The sequence below is a fragment of the Spermophilus citellus genome (assembly GCF_964194105.1).
Source record: "Spermophilus citellus genome assembly, chromosome: 12".
NCBI lineage: Eukaryota > Metazoa > Chordata > Mammalia > Rodentia > Sciuridae > Spermophilus > Spermophilus citellus.
In genome coordinates this window covers 131,310,098-131,337,352 of record NC_138198.1, presented here as the reverse complement: position 1 = coordinate 131,337,352, position 27,255 = coordinate 131,310,098, and the positions used below count along the sequence as shown (strand labels likewise).

The 27,255-nt window shown below is 43.0% G+C and overlaps 1 protein-coding gene across 6 annotated transcripts; it reads left to right on the top strand.

Moving 5' to 3' along the window:
* The first annotated feature begins 26 nt into the window (after positions 1–26).
* Positions 27–27,152, top strand: TXNL4A (thioredoxin like 4A). Of its 6 annotated transcripts, XR_014018307.1 has the most exons (6): positions 27–182; positions 395–590; positions 7,627–7,730; positions 15,129–15,319; positions 20,573–20,673; positions 26,999–27,152. XR_014018307.1 is itself a non-coding variant. In XM_081263141.1 (4 exons), the coding sequence occupies exons 2-4, from the start codon at positions 438–440 to the stop codon at positions 27,114–27,116; spliced, it is 375 nt and encodes a 124-aa protein (XP_081119267.1). In that variant the 5' UTR covers positions 27–182; positions 395–437; the 3' UTR covers positions 27,117–27,152. The 6 variants fall into 6 exon arrangements, 4 of the variants coding, with proteins under 4 accessions (XP_081119267.1, XP_081119265.1, XP_081119266.1 ...); XR_014018306.1 differs by lacking the exon at positions 20,573–20,673; XM_081263141.1 differs by lacking the exons at positions 15,129–15,319; positions 20,573–20,673.
* The last annotated feature ends 103 nt before the right edge of the window (positions 27,153–27,255 follow it).

Sequence of the window (27,255 nt, the reverse complement as noted above, 5' to 3'; positions counted from 1 at the left end):
CGACCTTCACCCCTGTAACCTGCATCGCGCAGGCGCGACCAAGGGCACGTGGGGGCGGCTGACGCCACGTACGCCGGCACCTGCGTATGCGTCAGAGCGTGATTCCGGAAGTGCCCCTGCGCGGGAGGCGCTGGTGCGGCCGGGAGGTGCGGGCCGGACGAGACCCGGAGACCGAGGGCAAGGTGGGGCCCGGATGGGCCGGGGGCCTGAGCGGGGCTCCCACGTGGTGGGTCGGGGTCCCACGTGGTGGGTCGAGGTCCCACGGGGTGGACGGGGGCCTGGGCTAGGGGCCCATGGGGCGGGCCGCGGGGGGCGCCGAGGTCCCGCGGGATGGACTAGAGGCCTGGGCGGGGGTCCCGCAGTCGCGCGACTTCTGCTCCTTTGTCGCCTGCAGACAGCTCGCGCGGCGCCCTGCCGCACAGTCCGGCCACGCCAGCATGTCGTACATGCTCCCTCACCTGCACAACGGCTGGCAGGTGGACCAGGCCATCCTCTCGGAGGAGGACCGCGTAGTGGTCATTCGTTTCGGGCACGACTGGGACCCCACCTGCATGAAGATGGACGAGGTTCTGTACAGCATAGCGGAGAAGGTAACGGCCCTGCCTGCTCCGGCAGCCGAGGCTCCTCGCCCCGCCGCGTTCGCCCGTAGCGAACCGGTGCTGGCCCTTCTCGCCCCGAGCACACGGGGACCCGTGTAGCGGCGGCGCGCCTCGGCGAAGTGAGCGTGGCTCCCTGCATTGTGAAGATGGCCTCTGTTTCTGTCAGAAGCGCCCGTAGTTTTTAAGAGGTTCACGAAGACTGCTCCCTAAACAAGTTCATGATTCTTATAGATAGCATTTTTTTTTAAATTTATGGTTCAGTGAACAAAAACGTTTGCGGGCTTTGTTGGATGCTTTAAAAAATTTTTAGGTGTAGTTGGACACAATACTTTTATTTTATTTACTTGTTTTTAGTGATGCTGAGGCTCCAACCCAGGGCCTTGGACGTGCTAGGCGAGCGCTCTACCGCTGAGCCACAACCTCAGCCTCTGTTGGATGCTTTTTAGATGTTGAAGAACCTTTTTTAAAATTCATTTATTTATTTGAGGTGCTAAGACTCGAACCCAGTGCCTCACACATGCTAGGCCAGCGTTCTATTCTACCACTGAGCCGCAGCCCCAGCCCCGTGGGTGTTCAGTCCTTGGGTTGTGTTTATAAAGAGAACTTGTAGGGCCTGGGATCGAGGCTCAGCCGCAGAGCCCTTGCCTCGCATGTGTGAGGCACTGGGTTCAATCTTCAGCACCACTTAAAAATAAATAAATAGGGCTGGGGATGTGGCTCAAGCGGTAGGGCGCTGGCCGGGTTCCAGCCTCAGCACCACATACAAACAAAGATGTTGTGTCCGCTGAAAACTAAAAAATAAATATTAAAAAATTCCCTCTCTTTAAATAAATAAATAAATAAATAAATAAATAAATAAATAAAGGTACAACCAAAAAAAAAAAAAAAAAAGAACTTTGGGTTTGCACCTTGGTAAATCCTATAATTTTCTTTTTTCTTTCTTTCTTTTTTCTTTTTTTTTTTTTTTTTTTTTTGTTCTGGGGCTTGAACTCAGGGGCACTCGACCACTAAGCCACAACCCCAGCCCTTTTTGTATTTTATTAGAGTCAGGGTCTGCCTGAGTTGCTTAGCGCCTTGCTTTGGCTGAGGCTGGCTTTGAACTTGAAATCCTCCTGTCTCAGCTGCTGGGATTACAGGTGAGTGCTAGAGCACCCAGCTTATAATTTTTTCTTTTGGTTGGTTTTTGCTTTAATCCTTACTTTCTTCTTATGAAATCATTTCATTTGTAGCTGGAATTATTCAAGCACAGAATTCACTAAGAGGAAACAGAAGCATGTGTGGTTAGAGTTTTCCTGATTTTTTTTCACATTCATACACTGGGTGGTCTGCAGCACTTGTTTGCTGACAGAAAAAGTGCATTTGTAGGGCATTCGTGTATGGCCAAAGGTCTTATTCCTTTCCTGTAAATTTCTTTTGATAGCTTTAGGAAGAATTTTATTTGGGGTTTTTGTAATTGTAACAATAGGGTAGAAGATAAAGATAGTAAAGTGATAGTGAAATATCTAACATTCTGATGATCCACAAATAATTTGAGATTATTATAATGAAGAGTAAAAATTACAGGAACACTAAAGCTGTTTTTTGCTCTCATAATAGTTAATGTAATTTGGGTTAAAGTAATTCCTTTGAGTAAATGGGAGTAGATATAAGATGTGTTTTTTTGGTAGGAAAGGAAACACTGATCTTCCCTTTGGTTAATTTTTGCTATCCTATTTAGGAGAAGCAATGTTGGGAACTGTTTCTACATTTCAGTCAAAACACATGTCTCTTGCAGTGCTTCAGAAGTGCACATCAGAGATTTGGATGCTGTTGATCTGGGGTGTTTTTTTTTTTAATATTTATTTTTTTGTTTTCGCCGGACATAACATCTTTGTTTGTATATGGTGCTGAGGATCGAACCCAGGCCACACGCATGCCAGGCGAGTGCGCTATCGCTTGAGCCACATCCCTAGCCCATCTGGGGCGTTTTTTTTTGTTTGTTTGTTTTTTTGTTTTTTAAGAGAGAGTGAGAGAGAGGGGGACAGAGAGAGAGAGAGAGAGAGAGAGAGAATTTTAATATTTATTTATTTTTTCTTAGTTCTCAGGGGACACAACATCTTTGTTTGTATGTGGTGCTGAGGATCGAACCCGGGCCGCACGCATGCCAGGCGAGCATGCTACCACTTGAGCCACATCCCCAGCCCCTGGGGCGGTTTTTAAAGAAACTTCTGAGGGAATTGTGGCATGACTTGACTGTGGGTCTCACTTTCAGGAACCCTTCAGGTCAGGGTCAGAGGGGAACTTTGATTATCAACAATTTCCCAGCTACTTCTTATCAGACACCAAGATAGTGAGGACTGGAGGTGCATGGGGAATGTGTTGGGGTCCTGCCAGCCAGGGTCCTATAGGGGATCATTTCTGCATTGCGAAAGCCTCTATGGATAAGGGCAGATGCTGCTTCACTTCAGAGAATAGTCAAAAAAGCATGTCATTGCTTTGTTGACTCTGAAATAACTTGGGCAGAGCTTCTGGAATCTTTTGCTGTTCACCTTTCAGGGGTGGCTATGCCAACCCTGATCCACGGGGATAACTGGGGATGGGAGGGCCTTTGGCTCTGCAGAACCAGGTGGAGCTCAGCAGGAAGCTCTTAGGAGGGAGCAGATTCACCCTGTGCCGGCTTTAATAAGCTTTTTTTTAAAAATATTGTGTTTTAGTTACTAAAAATGCAAATTTAAAATGTATTAAAAGACTATTGGGCTGGGGATATAGCTCAGTTGGTAGAATGCTTGCCTTGCATGCACAAAGCCCTGGGTTCAATACCCAGCACCAAAAAAAAAAAAAAAAGGAATGTTAACAGCCGGGCATGGTGGCACACTCCTGTAATCCCAGCGGATCGGGAGGCTGAAGCAGGAGGATCACGAGTTCAAAGCTAGCTCAGCAATAGCGAGGTGCTAAGCAACTCAGTGAGACCTTGTCTCTAAATAAAATACAAAACAGGGCTGGGGATGTGGCTCAGTGGTTGAGTGCCCCTGAGGTCAATCCCAGTTCAAAGCCAGCCTTAGCAGCTTAGGTCCTAAGCAACTCAGTGAGACCGCATCTCTAAATAAAATACAAAAAAGGGCTGCGGATGAAGCTCAGTGGTTAAGCGCCCCTGGGTTCAATCCCTGGTACCAAAAAAAAAAAAAAAAGTATTAAATGATTTATTTTCTTAGTAAAGTCGTTTGACAATGTTCAACAGCAGTTTTTGAAACTTAAGGTTTGGATATAAAGAACAGTATAATTCTAAAAATCTCCCTCTGTAGCATCGGCAGATTGTGGGGCCTCTTCCTCATTTTGTCAAAAGCCCTGTTTGACTGTTTCAGCTGCCTAAAAGTGGGTACAATTTCCACAAGTTCAGACTGTGTTGTGGACTGGCTGCTCCTGCAGCACCCACCCCCACCTCATGCTGAACACTTAATGGAGAAAGTTAGTCTGAAAACAGATACACTTAAATGTGTGTGTCTTACAGATGCATGGAGCTTAATAAGTATAGGACAGTGTATTAGAGTTTCCTGTGTAGCTGCCAAAGAGGGTATTCCATGTACTTGTGAACTGTTCTAGCATTTTGTGGGAATATGGTTTGTCACACAGTGCTTTGGATTCACTGTTCTCTAAATTCCTTGATGAGTAGGAATAGATGGGACCTTTTCATGTGTTCAAGAGCCCAGGCAGATAGAATTTCAAATCTCTTCAGTGATATCCTTGACATACAATAGTGCAGTCTAATGTGTCTCCAAGGCAGATACATCTATGAACTTTTAAAGGATGATGTTCAGAACCTGTCTTAATCATCCCATTAAGGATCACAGAGGTGGTGGGTCCAGTGGAAGTTAGTGCTCGGCCAGGTGAGGACTCATGGGAACAAAGCAACTACCTCTGTTTTCTGAAGAGTTTTGTCCTGATTACAGCTGCCCCTGGGGAAATGTAGTTACCACCTATAGGGACATTCCTCAACTTTCTCTAGCTTGGTATGTGCAAATCTGATTGCTTAGATGCCCCCCCAGCCTCCTGAAGGTAGGTCCCTTGTCTGGTCCTTCTGCACCACTGCTGCACCTTCTTGTGTTCTACTTCCTCATCCCAGGTGCTGAGTCTGGAACTTGGCTGCTGTCTCCTCTTTCTCTTATTCTGGTGTTCTCTTTGCTTGACGGATTCCCACCCTCCTTCAGCCTTTGCCTGCTTTGGGCAGGACTCTTCCTTCAAAACTCGGAGATCTCATCTAGAGCATGGGCTTTGGACAGACACGGGTCACTTTCCATGTGGCTCAAAGTCATGACCTTTCTGAGTCTTGATTTCATTATATGAGAAACATCAGCAAGGCCTTTATTTAGAGGTATAGACTTAGAATTTATGAGTGAAGAGTGCTTTGTGCAGGGTGTATTCTGGGTGTCCCTGAGCCAGACTTCAGTGTGCCACAAGTTCAGTTGGGTCCTTGCAGTACCAGAGCTGGACATGATAGTCTATTGGAATGAACAGGGGGAGATACATGGATATAAGCTAGAGCACAGGAGGTGCATGCTGTGTCTTGAACATGTGGCTTCCCTGGGTTTCAGGGTTGTGTGGTTGGTATTCACTGTGTCTGCTCCTGAGCGAGCCTTCAGGGGTGGAAGTGCAGCTTGGCTCCCCTTCCCAATGCCTGCAACCATTCCATGTCTTGGCTCCTGTGATGAGAGTTTGTTTGGTTTTATTTAAAGCCAGAATACAACTTAACCAGTTTACTTTGAAAATAAAGCTGGTCCTAGGGACCTGACATTTACATTCCCTCTGCAGGTGGTGTGGGAAACCAGTCTTGGAGAAGTGTGTGTTCATGAGTTGCCTGACCAAGAGGAGGATGTGCATTATCACTGTGTGAAAGCCTCACATGAAGGATTTTGCAAAGTGACGTGTGGGCAGTGAGGCACACCAGGTGCCCCTCATGCCAGAGTTCCATAATAATCTCTGCACCACAGCTGGAAGGCAGACAGGTGGAGGTCTCACCACAGGTCAGCACTGTCTTTCCAGAGACGGTTTAAATTTCCTTAGTGGGGTTTGTTTTGTTTTGTGTTTGGCTGGTTTGTTGCTTTGTTTGGTAATATTCCAAAAGTGAAGCATGCAGTCGTGAGTGAGGTTTTTCTCCCTCAACCACTACAAGTGTCAGCATTTGCCAGTCTTGTGTTTTCTTTTTTTTTTTTTTAAGACAGCTTAGTTTTTTAAAATTTTTTTTTAAATTGTTGATAGATCTTTATTTTATTTATTTGTTTATATGTGGTGCTGAAGATAGTACCCAGAACCTCACACATGTCAGGCATGTGTGCTACCGCTGAGCCACAGCCACAGCCCCAAGTCTTGTGTTTTCTAAACCTTGTTTGCCATGCTGTGATACTTAGAGCAGATCCCAGGGATCATGTCATCATCTGTAGGTGATGGTCAGGATTTTAGAGTTGCTTTTATGGAAAGGCATATTGTACATACTGGTTTCCTGTAGCTGCTGTGAGAAACCACAACCTAGAGGACTCGAAATGATAGAAATTCTCTCACAGTTCTGGAGACCAGGAGTCCACGGTCAAGGTGTGGGCAGGGCTGTGCTCTCTGGATCCTCAAAGGGAATCATTTGGTCTCTTCTGGGCTCTGGTGGTTACCAGCCCTCTGATTCCCTTGGTTTACGGACCCCATCACATGAGGCTCTGTGTTCCCATGTTTTTCTTCCCTCCCCGCCCCGCAACTGAGGGTTGAACTCATGTGATTTACCACTGAGCTATACTCCAGCCTTTTTTGGCCTTGAATATGCAATCTCTTGCCGCAGCTTCCAGAGTCACTAGGATTACAGGTGTGGGCCACTGCATCTATCTACTGGGCTCTCCTCCTGCAGGGTGACCTCCTCTTACCCTGATTTCTTCTTCAGTGATCCTCTTTCCAAATAAGTCACATTCTCAGTTTTGGGAGTTAGGACATCCTGTCTTTTGGGGCAGTTGCAGTTCAAGCAGTAATGTTACAGGTAAGTTGGTTATGCTTCCTAGAGGGCATTGAGGCAGTTTATAAGGAGCCTTTAACATGTCAAGATGCTCTGTTCCTGAGATTGTATTTTAGCCTTTGTTCTTAAGGCCAAAAGTATACCCAGGTGAATGACAGGTGTTTGTGGAAAACAAGAGAAGACTGGTAAAATAATGGCATAGCTGCTTGGTGGAATAGCATGCAGGGATGAGAACTATGTTTTTGGAAAGTAGGTAATTTGCATAAGAATGCTTATATTAGAGCAGTATACAAAATACGACCTCATTTTGTTAAAACAGTATAAATAAACTTTACAAATATAGCCAGGAAAAAAGGTGGGACAGAATCTCTCAGAAATACTAATGTTTTTCTCTGAGTGTGGGATTGGAGGTGTTTTTAGTCTTAAAAATTTTTCTGTGGGGCTGGGGTTGCAGCTTATTTGTAGAGCGCTTGCTTTGCATGTATAAGGCATTGGGTTTGATTCTCAGCACCACATAAAAATAAATAAATAAAATAAAAGTATTGTGTCCATCTACAACTAAAAAAAAAAAAAATTTCCCTAAACTTCTGATGAGCTTGTAATTAAAGAAAAAATTACTAGAAAGTTGTACATTGTCAGCTGGGGTCCTAGCTCTTCATATTTGCCAGGGTTCAAGCCTGAGCAGCTGGGGCTGCATGGGCTTGCTCAGCAGTGTTGCTGTCATGAGTACTTGTGGAAGGCCCCCTGGGGTTACACCAAGTTTGTGTGCCGTGATGCGTCTGGGCTGTTTTCTGCAGGGCTTTGGCAGTTAGCTGCTTGAGTCAAGTTTGGCTAGCTCCTGGCCAGCCGAGGTCACAGTGCAGTTTGGAGTAGCCAGCTGGTCAGGATGCTGGCAGTGTCATGGTGTTTTCTTAAGTGTTGGCACTGTGGGGGAAATTTTGGATAAGTGGTTTGAAAAAAATTGTCCAGTTTACATAAATTCTAGCTTTTGATTTTTTTAATGTGATTTTTATGGAATGAAAGTCAAATCAATCTGTTATTTTTAATCTCTTTATTTTTTAGGTAAAAAATTTTGCAGTTATTTATCTCGTGGATATTACAGAAGTACCTGACTTCAACAAAATGTATGAATTATACGATCCATGTACTGTCATGTTTTTCTTCAGGTAAGTTGTTATTTACATGACATATTGTTGGTTTGGACCAGATTCTATAGCCTAGAAGGAGTGTGTTAATAATGAGCCATTTCATAATGCAGGTTATAACACAAGCTGATCAGTGACTCTGAATGGTTTTCAAAGTGACAGTTTCCATTTTAGCATTACCCAGTGACCAGTTACCCTTTGAAGTAACTTTGCCCAGAAATTTGGGTGAAGTGGAATGAAATGGAAGACACCCTCATTGACATTTTAGATGCCTTTACATGCAATCTGTGGATGAAAAGTATTTTAAAATAACTCACTTGTTAAGCGTGATGTCAGTGACTTTAATATTTAATGTTCTGTTGTAAGAGCAAACTCTGAATGTCATTACTCTCTCACAAATACAAGTTTATCTTCTCAGCTCAAAAATTATGTTGTGGATATTTAATTTGGAAAGAAATCACCATTTCATACTATTGGTGACAAAATTTCTATGGTAGTTACCACAGAAGTTGGTAAAAGCAGTGTCAGTGTTGGCTGTATTCCAGAACATGCGATTCCTAACCTCTGGGATTACATGGGGCTGCTTTAGTTTATGTTCTGCATGATAGTGCTGTACATTTGCACCCGTTTGTGAGCTTACAGTTGTGGAGGTGCAATGTCTGGCAGGGCCAACTGAGTTCTCTACTGAGGGTCTCACAGACCAGAACCATGGCCTTGGTGCTTGGGGAGGGCCTAGGGAGAGTCCATCTTGGCTTGCAGGAGTTGTTACCAGATGCAGGTCTCACAGTGGGGCTGAGGCCTGTTTCCTTGCTGCTGTCATCTGGGCTATTCTGCTCAGAGCCCTGTACCTCCATGGCAGTGTTGGGTGTGTGGAGTCCTTTGCATACCCTCTCACTTCCAGTTCTAGTTAGATCACCCAGACAATCCAGGGTAACCTTCTTTTTTTTTTTTTTTTTTAAAGAGAGAGTGAGAGAGATAGAGAATTTTTAATATTTATTTTTTAGTTCTCGGCGGACACAACATCTTTGTTGGTATGTGGTGCTGAGGATCGAACCCGGGCCGCACGCATGCCAGGCGAGCGCGCTACCGCTTGAGCCACATCCCCAGCCCTGGGGTAACCTTCTTATTTTAAAGCAACTAATTAGGGACCGTAATCTGTAAAATTTCCTTTTCAGTGTAACAGAGTCACAGAAATGAAGCTTTTTTTTTTTTTTTTTTTGGATACTGGGGATTGAACCCGGGGGTGCTTAACTGCTGAGCCACATTCCCAACTGTTTTTTGTATTTTATTTAGAGACAAGGTCACACTAAGTTGCTTAGGGCGTTGCTAAATTGTTGAGGCTGACTTTGAACTCCTGATCCTTCTGCCTCAGCCTCTCAAGTTGCTGGGATTACAGGTTTGCGCCACCTTGCCTGGCTTGAAGGCCCCCCATCCTCTTTTTAAACTTTTTAAAAAATTATTATTATTATTATTATTAGTGTTGAGGGTCAAACCCAGTGCCTTAATGTTCTAGTCAAATGCTATACCACTGAGCCACAACCCCAGCACTATAAAGCCTTTTTGTATTCACAGAATTATGGGAAGCATTTTAGGAGTTTGCCTCCTGCAGTCTGCTCTCTGTTTACAAGGATTTGCATCCCCAATGGCCTGGGGATATAACTCAGTGGTAAAGTGCTTGCCTTGCATCTCTCCCTTAAGCAGAATATTCCTCACCAGGGTTACTGAGGACCCCATCTCAGGACAGAATCACATTTTCCACATCACCTATGTTGGGTGCACATAAGGCTTTGCAGGGGACCCTCTTCTTTACTTGTGAAGCTGAGACAAGTGAGGCTACACCACAACAAAGGACTAGGCCTAGGGAAATGCAGAAAACTGGGAGGCTTCCCTCCAGGGCTGGACAGCGAGGCCCTGGGCTGGCCCTCCTGACCCCATGTTCCACATTTTGGGACTGTTTCTGCCCAAGTACCTTTTTGCAGTTGAGGTTTGTGGGTGGGTAGTTTGCCATCCTGCATCTTGCCACTGCATTGGGGCCATTACCTCCTCCAACACTTCTCTCTGCCTCTCACAGTTTCAGGTCGAGGGGGATACCTTCCCCCATATGACACGTTGTAAGCTCTGATGGCGATGCCCAGGCTTCCAGATGCCTCCCATGGGCTGAGAAGACCTGTGAGGCATACCCTCATCACCTGGGCCTGGGTGCACTGACCTGTGATCTTTTCTGGTTCTCAGCAAGAGACCATATGTGCTCTTCCTTTTCTTTGTTCCACACAGTCAGCAGTCATTGTTGAATTCAGCATCTTGTTGCTTGCAAAAGCTAAGAATTTCTTCTTCCTCCTCTTCTTCCTGTCCCTTCTTCTCTTTCTCACCCTACCCCCTACCCCCCTCCCCCTCTCTCCCACTCCTTCCTTTTTCTTTCTTTTTCTCCTCCTTTTCCTTTTTTTTTTTTTTTTTTAACCAGGGATTGAACCCAGAGTTCTTAAGCACTCGGGCCACTTCCCTAGGTTGTTTTTTGTTGTTGTTGTTGTTACCAGGGATTGAACTCATTGGCACTTACCACTGAGCCCCGTCCCTAGCCCTATTTTGTATTTTATTAGAGACAGGGTCTCACTGAGTTGCTTAGCACCTTGCTAAATTGCTGAGACTGGTTTGAACTTGCGATCCTCCTGCCTTAGCCTCCTGAGCTGCTGGGATTACAGGCCCTGGCCACCCCAGACCTTTTTTATGTTTTGTTTTGAGACAGGTTCTCACTGTGTTACTCAGGACCTCTCCACATTACTGAGGCTGACTCTAAACTTGCTATCTTCCTGCCTCAGCCTGGGATTACAGGCGTACACCATCGCGCTTGACATTTTATTATTCTTGTTAGCTGTTTATACCAGTTTGTTTGTTGATTTCCTTTCAGTTTACTATAAGTTGCAAGAAGAAACCAGGCTTGCACTGTCAAGTCTTTGCTTGGAAATTTCCTCTGCTAGATATCTTAGCTCAGAGCTCATAAATCCTGCATCTCACAACTGTAGGACACTGTGACCCTGTTATTCCCACCATGTAGGAGGATCTCTTTCCTGCCTTTGAGCAGCTGACTCTTCTCTTCAGATGAGACAGGGAGGCCATTTGGGGCTGGAGATGGTCTGGTGGGCAAGGAAGGCAGCTTTGGGTGGTGGCAGGGACACACTTTGTGTATTTGTGGTTTTTAGGACTGATGGTCTACTTAGAAAAGGAGATGAAACTTGCTGCTGTTGTTCTATTACCTAGGATAAGTAATGTGAGTACTTTAGTCACTCTATACACTGGATATGTATGTTGAGTGCCTCCAGGTTTCATGGTCTTGAGCTGGGACGTAGGGATAGATAGGTAGTTCAAATGGGAGTAGAAGTGCCAGAGGACAGTATGTACAGAGATGTAGGTATCAAACTAGGCTGTGGAAATGTGCAAGGGACTCTCACTCTAGATGAGCCTGCTCCCTCACAGCCACACATGGGCCCGAGGTGAACCACAGGACAGGACTAACCTAGCTAGCACCTGAGCACAGGAACAGCTGAGGTCCCTATCCCGGGTTTCTGGGCCAGCGTGTGGACCTGGAATGTCACCCTGAAAGCAGATATTTGATACAAAGAGTGACATCAGATGAGTGGTAGCTGCTTTGGTTGAGGGGAGACCAAATGAGAGGCCTCGTGAGAAGCAAGCTTATTGAACAGGGTTGAACTGGACATATGATCCTATAAATGTGAAAAATTGTACTAGTAAAAATCTGTCTTCAACAAACCAGGAAAAATGCATGCAAGTGCAAAAGAGGGTTAGCAGCTTTACTCTGGACAGTGCAAGTATGAATTCCTAAGATAGAAGTCTAGCTTCTTGAAAAACAAGTATCTAAAAGGGTTATCTACTTCCCTGGTCCTGGAGATGCAAAATGTCATGGGTAGGATTTTTGTAGAATTTGTGCCAAGGACTTTTAAGAGCAACATGAAAAACTTACTGTTTTTCAGGAAAATTAATACAAACCTCTGACTATCCCTTTAGGATATTTGTCCAAAGGACATATAGAAAAGTCTAGAAAGAGTTTGATGTCCCTGCATTGTGTTATTTATTTATTTATTTATTTGATTTTTTTAAATTGCATTATTTTTTAATATTTATTTTTTAGGTGTAGATGGACACAACACAATGCCTTTATTTTTATATGGTGTTGAGGATCGGACCCGGGTCCCGCCCATGCTAGGCGTGCGCTCTACCGCTGAGCCACAATCCCAGCCCTGCATTGTGGTTTTTAGAAATAGCATTTGGGTGTCTCAGCCTTTTCTTGATCCAGGGTCTCCTCTTGGTTGTATGTATCTGTCAGTGATGCAGCAAGCATTTGTGACAGCAGGAAGGCGGGGCTCTGGTGGAATCTGCTGTGTGCACTGGTGCCTTTCTCTCTTTGCAGGAACAAACACATCATGATTGACTTGGGCACAGGCAACAACAACAAGATCAACTGGGCCATGGAAGACAAGCAGGAGATGGTTGACATAATTGAGACTGTATACCGTGGTGCCCGTAAGGGCCGGGGCCTGGTGGTGTCCCCCAAGGACTACTCCACCAAGTACAGATACTGAGGCGCGTGCCAGGGCCTGCATGGTGCCATGGGGCCCTTCCCTGGACTTGCCCTGGTCTGTTGAGAACTGGAGGGCTAAGGGTCACACACCTTCACTAGCTGAAGCAAATAAACACCTGAAGGAGCACCCACCACTGTTTGTTCTTAAGAACCTGTGTAGCTGACTGGTGTTGGTGGTCTCAGTTAATTGCTACCTCACCTTTGCAGAGGGGTCAAGGTGTTTTGGATTGGATTCTGCAGTCTTGAATAGTTTACCAGGGGTGCCATGGCCAAATATGGTAGACCTAGTGGCCTCTACCCCAGAAAGCAGGGTTCACTTCTGGAGGCCAGAAGTCTGAGGTGAAGTTGCAAGTGGAATGGGTTCCACTGAGGGTGAGGGGAACGTGGAGGCACCCACAGTTCTTGTGTCCTTTGGCTGGGAGTTGCTGTACTTGAGCTCTGCCTGTCTTCACAAGTGCATGTATATGTCTGTCTCCAAGTCTCCTTCTCATAGGGGTGCCATTCATTGTGACTTCATCTCATATCTGCAATGACCACATTCCAGGTAAGTCACAATCTGAGATGCTAGGGGTTAGGACTTCTGTGAGTGAATTCTGTGGTGATATTAATCTATAACAGAATCCAAAGTCTTGATCGTATTCTGGTTATAAAAACAGTGTAATGCCCTTTGGCTGTGGGCAGTTGAGCTGTTTCTTTTTCTTCCTGAGGTTGGGTTTGATGTGCTCGCACACATCCTGTTCCTGTGGCTCCTGGTCTATCCAGAGAACAGTCTCCTTATTGCACTCCCAGGCTCCCATGGCTGGAAGTCCCTGTCACCTCTCAGTGCACATTCACTCTAGTGAAAGCTGGGGGCACATCTAGAGAGGCTCTGTTGGCCAGGTGTCCTTGAGCAGGTTGCTTTCTACACACTTAAAGTGCTGAGTGCTTGGTTGGTATGTGGGGGAGTGAGTGAAGTGCTCACTGCCGTAGTTAAAACACATGGAATACCTGAAAGAGTGAAACAGATTTCTTATCTACATATATAGGTAAGAATGCTTCTTAATTGGATTTAAAATTCAAATGTGGGCCTGGGGATGCAGCTTAGTAATGGAGCACTTGTCTAGCATGTATGAAGCCCTGGATTCAATTCCTGGCACTGCAAAAATGTTTTTTTTTCAAATGCAAATCTGTAATTTAATCTCTCTGGTGTCAGTTTTCCCATTTGTAAAATAGGGAGTTTAAAACCATTTTGCATTGTTATGAGGGATTAATAAAAAATCTATATAATCTCAAGTATCTGGCATATAATAAACATTGAATATCACCCTCCTGGCATTTCTCCAAAGAAGGAGAACAAATGGCCAGACAACATGCAGCAGTGCTCATCACTCATCATCACTGCTTGTGAAGAGGCTGTAGTTAGCCATGGTCCACCACTCCCTGCCCACTGGGATGCAAGGTTAGAAAGTCGGGCTGACAAGTGTTGATGAGTCCTCATGAACTGCTGACAGGATAAGATGATGTAGCCACTCTGGAAAATAGGCAGGCTGGTCTTGAAAAAGTTGAATGTGAATGCCCCATAATCAGCCCAACATATCATTCCCAGGTGTGTGTACCCAAGAGAGTTGAACACATGCTCCACAGAAGCCTGTGCTCAGTACCATTATTCTTGATGGCCAGAACAGGGAAGCCCCTGTACCTGTCAGTCAGTGGGTGAATGAACAGAATGTGCTGTTATCCGCACAGGGCAGTGTTCTGTGTTTGTAAAAAAAAAAAAAAAGAAAAGAAAGAAATGCCAAGCACAGTGGCACACATCTATAATCCCAGAGATGGGGGGGGGGTGAGTCAGGAGAATCACAAGTTCAAGGCCATCCTGGGCATCTTAGCAAGACCCTATCTTAAGGGCTGGAGATGTGGCTCATTGATACAGGAAAAAAAGGAAAAGTAGGGCTGGAGTTGTGGCTCAGTGGTAGAGTGCTCACCTAACATCCGTGGGGCACTGGGTTCGATTCTCAGCACCATATAAAAATTAAATAAAGATATTGTGTCTACCTAAAACTAAAAAAAAATAATTAAAAAAAAAAGGAAAAGTACCAGAAAAAGGAAAGAAATGAGGTACTGTTAACATGCCACAACATGATGAACCTTGAAAATTTCAGGTGAGAGAGGCTACCTGTCACCCAGCCTGCAAAAGGTACAGAAGAGGCAGATCCATGTGGGCAGCAGGGAGTTGGTGGTTGCTTGGAACTGGGAGGAATGAGTGAGGGGAAGGAGCAAATGGGTGCTGGGTTTCTCTTTTAGATGATGAACATGTTCTAAAATTGTGGTTGCACAACTCTGTAAGATCATGTAGTTGTGTAATTGGGTGAATTGTGTGGTATGTGAGTTGCATCTCATCAATAACAGCCTTATTAGCCATTATGAGAAAAAGATAAGCAAAAAGTTTACATCCCATATCTGTGAGCCTATTGTGCACCTGTTGTAAATGTGTTGCGTGTTGTATTACTCTGCTTGGACTGCCATAACAAAACACTGCAAACGGTACTTAAATGGCAGGTTTATTTCTCACAGTTCTGGAATCTGGAAAAATGCAGGTCAGTGTTCCAAGCCAAGTAGTTTCAGGTCTCTCTTCCTGCTTGCAGATGGCAGCCTTCAGCTAGAAAGAGTTTGATGTCCCTGCATTGTGGTTTTTAGAAATAGCATTTGGGTGTCTCAGCCTTTTCTTGATCCAAGGTCTCCTCTTGGTTGTATGTATCTGTCAGTGATGCAGCAAGCATTTGTGACAGCAGGAAAGCGGGGCTCTGGTGGAATCTGCTGTGTGCACTGGTGCCTTTCTCTCTTTGCAGGAACAAGCACATCATGATGAGAAATTATACTAGTAAAAATCCATCTTCAACAAACCAGGAAAAAGGCATGCAAGTGCAAAACAGGTTTACTCTGGAAGGTGCAAGTATGAATTCCTAAGAAAGAAGTCTAGCCTCTTGAAAAACAAGTATCTAAAAGGGTCATCTATTTCCCTGGTCCACAGAGAAAGCAGGTGAGCTCCTTCTCATAAGAATGCCAGGCTCATTAGACCAGGTCCACCCTTTGACATCGACCTGTGAATGGACAACAGGCACATGAAAATTCAGTGCATAGCAGTTACAGAGTTGTAATATGTCTGCTCAAGCTTGATTTTAATAACTGTCTCCACTGGTGCTTTGTGACTGCAGCATAGTCAAATGTATAAGGACTTGGTTTTGCATTCCATGATTTTGTCTTTTATGAATCTACTGTTTACCTTGACCTGAGCTGGGTTCTTCTCAATTTTCACAAACTCTACAGTCACCTACAAGGTAGATTTTTTTTTAAATTTTATTTTACTTTATTGAGAAAGGGTCCTGCTTTGCTGCCCAAACTGATCTCAAACTCCAGGGCTCAGGTTATCCTCCTGCCTCAGCCTCCTAAGTAGCAGGGACTACAGGCACATACCGTCCCCCGTGATTCAGAAAAAGAAACAAACGCAGGTACCCGAGGTATAATAGCAACAAAGGATGTGAATTCATAACCTGTGCCTGCATGGCTACCAAGCATTGCCTTATCTGCTACCCACATTACTCTGATCCAATTGGAACTAGCTAGTGCTTTTCAGCACTTGGCAATTTTTCTCCCATCTTCCTGTGGTAGTCTTTAGGCAAACTCGGGGAATTACTCCACGTGACTAATCGGGAGGCACAGAATGAGTGTGTGATCCCATTCACCAGAGATGGGCATGCACACACAGGAGAGGCAGGAATCTTCATTGTAGCACCGTTGAGAACAGTGTAAGTCAAACAACAGATCATTCAGTGGACTTGCATAGCAGTTAGTAGCTGAACGAGTACTTCACACATCTTGTGCTGCTGAACAGAAAAGTAGGGCAGAGCTTACAGACTGGTGCCATTCCCACACAGCTATTGAACATCCATGAAAGACCAGAAACATGATCACACCAGTGTGTGGGCACTGGACTTTGTAGGCATCCCATAGGCAGGGCAGCCTTGGCCATGGGCCCAGAAAAGAAACAGAACCACACCCAGAATCAAAATGCAAGATGTGTTTCTGGTCTTCAGGGCTTTTCTCTGGAAATCCAGGTGCTCACTGGGAACATGTGGCTGACCTGCTTCATGTGGGTGCCATTTCTAATGACTTTTCTACATCATTTCTGTTAGTGGCTGGAACAGGTGTTTTTTTGGTTTCTGTCACAGTTCCCTGGTTCATGACTCTTATCGCCCTTGTTGGCTAAGTGATTATCCTGGTGCACGTCAGGCCCCAGAAGCAGCCTCAAGAAAGCAGAATTTCTCTGCAGTCTCTCCCACTTTCCACCTACTCTTTTCTCTTTATAAGGCAGGCCATGGAAACTGTGGTCTTAATTCTGTGACCTGCCTTGTCTGGTAGCAGGTGCTGTGTTTTGGATCTGGAATATGCCTCCAAAGACCTGTGTGTGTGCTGAGGCTGGGTCCCCAGGTGGTGCATTGTTGGGAGGTGGTGGAGCCTTTAGGAGGTGGGCCTGGTGAGTGGGGAAAGGTGTCCCTGAGGCATCTTTTGTCCCTGTGGCCTGGCTGACATGTGGTGAGCAGCTTTGCTTTCCCTCTCTGGCCCACCATGATGTTCTGCTTCCCCACAGGCTCAGAAGCAACAGCCAGGTGACCTTGGGCTGAAACTGTTAGCCAGAGTAAACCTTTCCCCTTTAAGTTGTGTTCCTCCTGCATCTTGGCACAACAGGGTCCTGCCCGGACCTGCCACGAGGAATGCTGGAGATGAAAGCCCATAGGCCATCCGGGTCTCCCATCTGGCCCTCCAGCTGTAGATCTCCCTTGTGCCAGCTGCATTCACGTGCTGTCCATGCTTCAGTCGTGCCTATGTCATGAAGTTTCCATACAATTCCAGTACCAGGCACAGTGGCATGCCCCTGTGATAACAGTGGCTTGGGAGGCTGAGGCAGGAGGATCACGAGTTCAAAGCTAGCCTTAGCAACCTAGCATGGCCTTAAGCAAATTAGTGATACCCTGTTTCTAAAAAATTGCTGGGGGGATGTCTCTCAGTGGGTTAAGCACCCCTGGGTTCCATCCCCAGTACTGAAAATCAAAACAAAACAAAACTCCCACTCTAGTCTGCAGTTACACAGTAGGGTGACTAAAACAGTAAAGTCCTGTGCTTTCAGAAGCTAGAAGGCATTTAACAATTTTTTGTTTGAAGAAAAGAGTATATTTTAACCTCAAATAAATGAGATTAAAATATACTCTTTTCTTCAAATATTTTTTAGGTGTAGATGGACACAGCCCAATGCCTTTATTTTTATGTGGTGCTGAGATCAAACCCGGGTCCCGCTCATGCTAGGCGAGCGCTCTACTGCTGAGCCACAAATCCCAGCCCCTTGACCTCATTTAAAGGTACAATGTACACATGTATCAAAACATAAAGTGGCACCCCATTAATATGTACAATTCTATGTTTTTATGTGTCTGTTAAAATCAAGGGCTCAGTGGTAGAGCACTTGTCTAGTATGCATGAGGGCCTGGGTTTGATCTTCAGTATCAAAAAGAAATAAATTTAAGAAAACCCCAAAGAACAGGCTTCCAGGAGCTCTGGACAGGGGAGCTCGTGGAGGCTTACTGGAAGACCACCAAGAACTGATTACCCCAGCTCCACTGAATGGAAGGTCCTGCATTCGGGCCTCTTCCAGGCCGCACCCTGAGGATATCTTTTGGCTCTTTGTGTTCTTGAAAGTGTGGGTGTTCCCCTGAGTTCTGTGAGCTGTTTTGGCAAACAGCCTGAGGAGGGGCTGTGGGGATGCACTTATTCTCCTGTGTGTGAGGCCTGCCAGTACTGCAGGAGGCCTGCTTTGGTCCTTGCCTGCAGTGGGGGCCAACTTCCAAGACTGAACCCTCAACCTGAGGGTACTGCCTCCGGGGAGGAGTTTTGGAGCTGAATTAGAGTAGAGGACTGCTGTTGTCTGCTGCTGCGGGATGGCTTGCTTTCTGTGAGGAAAAATTCCATGCTTCTGGGGATTGCAGAAGTCTGTGGCCTGTTGGTGGTGGGTAAGAGTGAAAAGAAGTATTGGTTTCGTTTTTTTTTTTTTTTTTTTTTTTCCTACTCAAAGCCTTCTAAAATGTACCTGGCCCTAGCATTCTTTTGAATTTATGTTCATCAGAAGCTGTGAAGAGGGTGCCTACAGTCCCCTGAGATGTATGCTGTGGACATCCTGGGGTATGCCTTGAACTTCTGGATACCTCTCTGGTCACTGCTATAAATCTACAGGATCTCTGGCCTTCCACAAACAAAAAGTATCACAGAAAAGATAGGTCTTTTGAAACTCTTAACATTCCTCTGTTCATTCCAGTCTCCTGTGCCTGGGACACAGGGGTTGTGCCCAGCATTGGGCACAGTATTGGGCACGGTGGACCACAGTTACACATGCTGCTGCCCCATGGAAGGTATGGTAACACACAAGTCAAATTCTGGCCATTATAGTTTTAACATGCAGGGAATGCTGAGATCTGACCTAGATAGGAATGCAGAGGTGTCCCATGGAAATTGTTCAGGCTGAGGTGAGATTCAAAAGTGGCTCCTAAGGAGGTGGGTATGAGGACAGTCCTTTTCAGGGCGTCCGCCAAATTAGAGACCTTGTGGTGGAGCCATGAGCTTATCTGAGAGCTGTGAGAGGTAGTGTGGGGCCACAGGGCACCACCATTCATGACTCAGTACAAGTGGCTTGACAGCCTTGATCTTGGGAACAAGGGATTAGGGTTATCTCAGCCCTGAAGGATCTTGCTGGATGATGTAGGTGAGGGGTCAGGGTGGTCTCAGCACCAGAGGGTCTTATTAGAGGGAGAGGCATCAGGGTTTCAGCTCTCTTGCTGGGGAGTGTGGATCAGTGTATAATGAGGCTAAAAGGAGGTTCAGGAGAGTTGGAAACTGGTATAGATCAGGCAAGAGACAGATTGGAAGTGGAGATGCTGTTTGTTCATATAACCTGGTGTGGTGTAGGCAGGTGGACAGAATTCTGACATAGGAAGGAAGTTAAGTGCATTTTCACTAAAAATTTGAGAATTTAAAACTTTGAGGGATACACTCAGAACTTCTTCCTTGCAGATTTAACCCTCTGTTTTTTAAGTTTACTTAAGAAAGGAATTAGTAGCTGGGTAATGGTGCATGCCTGTAATCCCAGCGGCTCAGGAGGCCAAGGCAGAAGAATCTCAAGTTCAAGGCCAGCCTTGGCAACTTAGTAAGACAGTCTCAAAATAAAAGAGAATTAAAAGGGCTGGGGATATGGCTCAGTGGTTGAACACCTCTAGATTCAATCCCTGGTACCAAAAAAAAAAAAGGAATTAATAAATGTTTGGCACTCTTTTAAAAGTTTTTATTTTAGGTAATAACTAATTGCAGCCCTTTTTTTGTTTTGTTTTGGTGGTACTAGGGATTGAACCCAGGGCCTTGTGCATTCGAGGCAAGCACTCTACCAACTGAGCTATATCCCCAGCCCCCGTCTTTTTTTTTTATTTTTTTTTTTACTTTTTTAGTTGTAGGTGGACACAATACCTTTATTTATTTATTTTCATGCGGTGCTGAGGATCAAACCCAGTGCCTCACCCATGCTAGGCAAGTGCTATACCGCCAAGCCATAACCCCAGTCCCCCATCTTTTTAAATATAAATATTATTTAGTTGTCAGTGGACCTTTATTTAGTTATATGCTGTGCTGAGGATTGAACCCAGTGCTTCACACATGCTGGGCAAGCACTCTACCACTGAGCCACAGCCCAACCCTGCATCTTTTTTACTTCATCTGTTTCAAATGCTGAGTGTATGAACTGTTTCTGTTACTGATTCAGATCTGTTTCACTACAATTCAAATATAGGACCACTGGCATTAGCACCTACATAGGTCTCCTGGCCACCCACACGCATAGGAACTCAGGCTGCCACTCCTGTATGGGAGTCCTACAGTCACCTCCATCTTGGGGCACTGCAACCACTGCCACAGTCCCCAACATGTGGTAGCCTGTACCTGGGGCCACTGCACTGGATCTGGTGACAGCTGCTAGCCACAATACTGCATGCCACAGAGCTGTATCTCTGAACATACCACTCAATGCCACCGCGTGGCTCTACCCCACCTGACACTCCATTGCTGAAAGCACCCGCCTCCATCTTGGGACACCTTAGTCGCCATATTTATTTGGGGCAACCCCTGACTTGGAATACCAGCTGGGACTTAGAAACAATATCAAGGTACCTGAAGTCCTCCAACTCCCCCTTCTCCCCTGCAGCTTCTAACCCGGCACAATCAGTGCCTGTGGCTACATGGCCAGTAGGTAGCTTGGAAAACCAGGTCCTGAACTGCCCAGTGTAAAACAGCTCTCTGCCCCAGGTACATAGCCTTCAGACCTCAGCCCCCAGAGTGCAGCCCACAATACCTGTGGAGAGGAAGGTTTCTGATTGGGAAGTAGAGAGAGAGGGGGTGAGAGACAGTTTAAAGACTAAATAAGAGACCAGAATTTGCGAGTATACAGGCGATATAAGAAGAAAGACTAGGGGCCCACATCACATGTGTGGGCCCCAAAGGAGATCCTTGGGTTGCAGTCTCCCATTGGGACTGGCAAATACTATACCCCACCTCTAGGAGCCACATCTCCAAGACCAACCCTCCCACCCCAATACTCTTCACCATCCTGAGGGTGGAGATCCCAACAACCCCACCTATTGGATGAAAAGGGAAGCTGGAAAGATACTGATCTCTAACAAAAATAATCCTTGTATCTTCCTGGAGACCCCCCCACACACACACACACACACTTCATCCTCTTGTCCTTACATCCCCAACATTTGTGAAACCAACTATTTTTCACAAATTAGACTACTAAGGAATGAGATGTCTGAATAGTATATTACAGTGGTGTGGTATATTCTTTTATCTCCTATTTTTACTTAATATTTTTTTTTATACTCTACTGTCTACACTTACTTTTCTCCCCCAAATAATTATCTTTTCTGCTACTAACCAGTTTCTTTAGATTCCTGTTTCACGCTTTCTAAAATCTAAAAACTGTATATCCTCACCTCCTAACCCCTCAACATGTCATCCTACACCTCACCCCTGGTTCTTTGTTCACCATCAGAAACTGTAGTCCCTTTTGCAAACCTACCGTTTATATTGTAGATAATAATTGAACTTACCATTTCTGTATATTGTGACCAACTGTAAATGTCTTAATAGCAGATATTAAGGTTGTATATTGTTTGTATTGGGATCTGTCTACATTGTTCTCCTTCTTAAAGGAGAGGTATTGGTCCCCTGCAGGGGCACTGTAAGGCTATAGAATAAAAAATGATAATTCCTCTGATCCTCAGTGCTAGAAGGGAAGACACAAACAACATGAAAAAACAAGGGAAGAAAGTGCCCTCAACAAACCAAGTGTATTACATTATTAGAATCCATGGCCAGCACAAAAGAAGAAATGAAAGAAAAGGAGTTCAGGATACACAAAATTAAAATGTTCTGTGACTTAAAGGATGATATAAGAGCAAATACAGGCTGCAAAAGATCATTTTGATAAAGAGCTACATAAGCAAATACAGAAAGCAAAAGATTGCTTCAATAAAGAGATAGAAGTTCTGGGAAAAAAAATCCTTGAAATGAAAGAAATAATAAGCCAAATCAAAAGCATCACCAATACATTAGATCACTTGGAAGACAGGACCTCATACAATGAAGACAAAATATATAATCTTGAAAAGAATGTTGCCACACAGTGAAGATGGTAAGAAACCAAAAGCAGAATATTGAAGGATTATGGGATAACATAAAAAGACCAAATTTAAGAATTACTGGGATAGGGCTGGGGATGTGGCTCAAGCGGTGGTGCGCTTGCCTAGCATGCGTGCGGACCGGGTTTGATCCTCAGTACCACCTACAAACAATGATGTTGTGTCTGCCGATAACTAAGAAAATAAATATTAAAATTTTCTCTCTCAAAAAAAAAAATTACTGGGATAGAGGAAGGCATAGAATTCCAAACCAAAGGAATGAATAATCTCTTCAATTAAATATCAGAAAATTTTCCAAGCATGAAGAATAAATTAGAAAATCAAATACAAGAGGCTTATAGGACACCAAATACACAAAATCACAAAAGAGATCCACACCAAGGCACATTATATTGAAAATGTCCAGCATACAGAGTAAGAAGAGAATTTTAGAAGCCACAAGAAGAAGGAATCAGATTGCATATAGGGGAAAACCAATTAGGATCTCTGCAGATTTTTCAACTCAGACCCTGAAAGCTGGAAGATCTTGGAACAATATACCAAGCTCTGAAAGAAAATGGATGCCAACCAAGAATCATATCCAGCAAAATTAAGCTTTAGATTTGATGATAAAATAAAAACCTTCCATGATAAAAGAATTTATGACTAGAAAGTGTCTTCAGCAAAATATTCCATGAGGAGGAAACAACAATGAAAATCAGCAAAGGGAAGTGTTACACTAAAGGATATACTAATCAAAGTAGAAACCAAGTTAAATACCAAAAGTAAATATGACTAGGAATACAAATCATGTCTCAATAATAACCCTGAATGTTTTTTAAAAATTATTTATTCTAATTTGTTACACATGCAGAAGGCAATTCATTTCATATTACACATAGAGCACAACCCTGAATGTTAATGGCCTACGATGACCAATCAAAAAGCTATACTGGCAGATTGGGTTTAAAAAAAAAAACCTAACAATATGCTGTCTTTAAGAGGTTCATCTCATAGGAAAAGACATCCACAGACTGAAGGTGAAAGGTTGGGGGAAAAAAAAAACATACTAGTCACATGGACTGCAGATATAAGCAAGGTTTCGGTCCTCATATCAAATAGAGTAGACTTCAAGCCAAAGTTAATCACAGGGGATAAAGAAGGATATTTCATACTGTTTAAGGGAACCATACATCAGTAAGATACAACAATTATATATGCCCCAAACCATGTAGCATCTACAGTCCTCAAACTCATTTCAAGTTCAAGAGTCAAGTAGACCACAACACAATAATTTTGAGTGATTTTAACACACCTCTTTCACTGCTAGATAGATCTTCTGAACAAAAGCTAAACAAAGAAATTATAGAATTCAATAATACAATCAATAACTTACATAGATAGAATTTTTTATCCATCAATGACTGAAATCACTTTCAGCACATGGATCCTTCTCTAAAATAGACCATATATTATGTCATAAAGCAACTTAGCAAATACAAAAAAATTAGATACCCTGAATTCTATCAGATCATAATGGAATGAAATTTAGAAATCAATGATTAAATTAAAAATAGACGCTATTTCAACACCTGTAGACTAAATAATATGCTATTGAATGAACAATGGTTGCAAAAGACATCAAAGAGGTGATTAAAGAAATTCTTAGAGGTAAATGAGAACACTGATACAACATTGAAATCCCTGATACACTATGAAGGCAGTACTAAGAGGAAAGTTCATTTCATGGAGTTCATTCCTTTTTTTTATTTTTATTTTTTTTAGAGAATTTTAATATTTATTTTTCTTAGTTTTCGGCGGACACATCTTTATATGTGGTGTTGAGGATCAAACCCAGGCCGCACGCATGGCAGGCGAGCGCGCTATCGCTTGAGCCACATCCCCAACCCCTTGGAGTTCATTCCTTAAAAGAAGAAACAGTAAACAAATGATCTAATGTTGCATCTCCAAGCCCTAGAAAGAAAACAAATCGACACCAAAAGCAGTAGAAGATAGAAAATTAAAATCAGCTAAAATCAATGAAATTGAGACAAAAGAAACAATTGAAAAAATTGACAAAACAAAAAGTTGGTTCTTTGGAGAAATAAATAAAATTGATAAATCTTAGCCATGATAACAGGAGAAAGACAGAGAAAACTCAAATTACTAACATCTGTGATGAAAAAGGAAATATCATGATGGACACTACAGAAATATAGAATATAATTAGAAAATATTTTGAAAATTTGTACTCCAGTAAAATAGAAAAAATATCGACAAATTTCTAGTCTCATGATTTGCTCAGACTGAATCAGGATGATATATACCAAAAAAACCATGTCAATTCAAGCAATGAAATAGAAGCCTACCAACCACTAAAAGCCTAGGACCAGATGGATACACAACTGAGTTCTACAAGACCTTCAAAGAAGAACTAATACTCCTCAAATTATTTCATGAAATAGAAAAAGAGGGAACACTTCCAAACTCATTCTGTGAAGTCATTATCACCCTGGTTCTAAAACCAGACAAAGATAATATCAAAGAAAGAAATATTCAGACCAATAACTCTAATGAACATAGATACAAATTTTTTCAATAAAATTCTGGCAAATACAAAAACATCAAAAGGATAGTGCACCACAATCAAGTAGGGTTCATCCTAGGGATGCAAGGTTGGTTCGATATGAAAATCAGCAAATGTAATTCATCACATTAATAGACTTAAAGATAAGAATCACATGATCATCTCAGATGCAGAAAAAGCATTTGACAAGATACAGGACTCCTTCATTCAAAACACTAGAAAAACGAGGAATCACAGAAACATATTTCAACATTGTAAAACTGTTATTCTAAGATCCAGGCCAACATCATTCTAAATGAAGAAAAATTGAAAGCATTCCCTCTAAAAAAAAAAAAAATGGAACAAGACAGGGATGCCCTCTTTCACCACCACTATTTAACATAGTTCTTGAAACTCTAGCCAATCAATTAGACAAAAGAAACTAAAGATACGGATAGGAAAAGAATTCAAATTATCACTGTATACTGATTATATGCTATACTTAGAAGATCCAGAAAATTCCACCAGACAACTTATAGAACTAATAATGAATTCAGCAAGATATAAAATCAACACCCATAAGTCAAAGGCATTTCTGTACATCAGTGACAAATCGTCTGAAAGAGAAACTAGGAAATCTACCCCATTTACAATAGCCTCAAAACAAAACCAAGAAACCAAAACCTTGGGAATCATTGAAAGAGGTGAAAGATCTCTACAATAAAAATTACAGAATGCTAAAGGAAGAAATTAAAGGAGACCTTAGAAGATGGAAATATCTCCCTTGTTCTTGGATAGGCAGAATTCATATTGTCAAAATAGCCATACTACCAAAAGCACTATATAGATTTAATGCAATTGCAATTAACACCCCAATGACATTCCTCATAGTAAAAGTAGTCATGAAATTCATTGGAAAAATAAAGAGACCCAGAATAGCTAAAGCAAGAAGAGTGAAGCAGGTGGCATCACTATACCAAACCTTAAACTCTACTACAGAGCAACAGTAGCAAAACGGTGTGGTATTGGCACCAAAATAGACTTGTAGACCAATGGTGTAGAATAGAGGACACGGAAACAAACTCACATAAATACAGTCATATTAGACAAAAGCGCCAAAAATATATTAGAGAAAGAATATCTTCTTCAACAAATGGTGCTGGGAAAACTGGAAATCCATATGCAACAAAATGAAGTTGAGCCCCTATCACCATACAAAAAACAACTCAAATTGGATCAAGGACCTAGGAACTAAACAAGGGACCCTGTGCCTAATAGAAGAAAAAGTAGGCCCCACCTTCCTTAATAAGACTCCTATTGTGCAAGAAAAAAAATCAAGAATCCAAATGGGGTGGATTCAAACTAAAAATCATCATCTAAGCAAGAAACAATCAGTGAGGTGAATAGAGAGCCTACAGAATGGGAGCAAATTTTTACCACATGCACATCAGATAAAGGACTAATCTCTAGGGTATATAAAGAACTCAAAAAGCTAAACACCAAAACAAACAAACCAAATCAATAAATGGGCCAAGGAACTGAACAGACACTTCAGAAGATGATATACAATCAATCAACAAATACATTAAAAATATTCAATATCTCTAGTAATTAGAGAAATTCAAATCAAAACTACTCACTCCAGTCAGAATGGCAGCTATTAATATAAACAACAGTAAGGTTGGCAAGGTTGTGGGGGGAAAGACACTCATATATTGCTGGTGGGACTGCAAATTGGTGCAACCAATATGGAAAGTGGTATGAAGATTCCTTGGAAAACTTGAAATGTAACCACCATTTGATCCAACTATTCTCCTCAGTTTATACCCAAACGACTTAAAAACAGCTACATCAATCTTTATAGCAATACAATTCACAATGGCTGAATTGTGGAACCAACCTAGATGCCCTTCAATAGATAAATGGGTAAAGAAACTATGGTATATTTACACAGTTGGATATTGCTCAGCATTAGAAGAGAATAAAATCATGGCATTTGCAGGTAATTGGGTGGAGTTGGAGAATATTATGCTAAGTGAAGTAAGCCAATCCCAAAAAACCAAATACCGAATGTTTTCTCTGTTATCAGTATGCTGGTCCATAATAGGGATGGCGGGAGGCATGAGAGGAATGGAGGAACTTTAGATAGGGTAGAGGGGAGGGGAAGAGAGGGGGTAAGAAAAACGATGGAATGAGATAGACATCATTACCCCAAGTACATGTATGAAGACATGAGTGGTGTGACTCTACTTCGTGTACAACCAGAGACATGAAAAATTGTGCTGTATATGTGTAGTATGAATTGAAATGCATTCTGCTGTTACATGTAAGAAATTAGAATAAATATTTTTTTAGAGAGAATTTTAATATTTTTATTTTTTAGTTTTCAGCGGACACAACATCTTTGTTTGTATGTGGTACTGAGGATCGAACCCGGGCCGCAGGCATGCCAGGCGAATGTGCTACCGCTTGAGCCACATCCCCAGCCCAAGAATAAATAAATTAACTTTTAAAAAAAAGCAAAGCCCGATAGAAAACTGCTGGAGATCCTTAAAAGATCCATGTAGAATTTTAATTTGGAAAAAGTATTCATGTATTCATACAGCATATGCTTTTCTTCCATAATTTGTAAATATTATG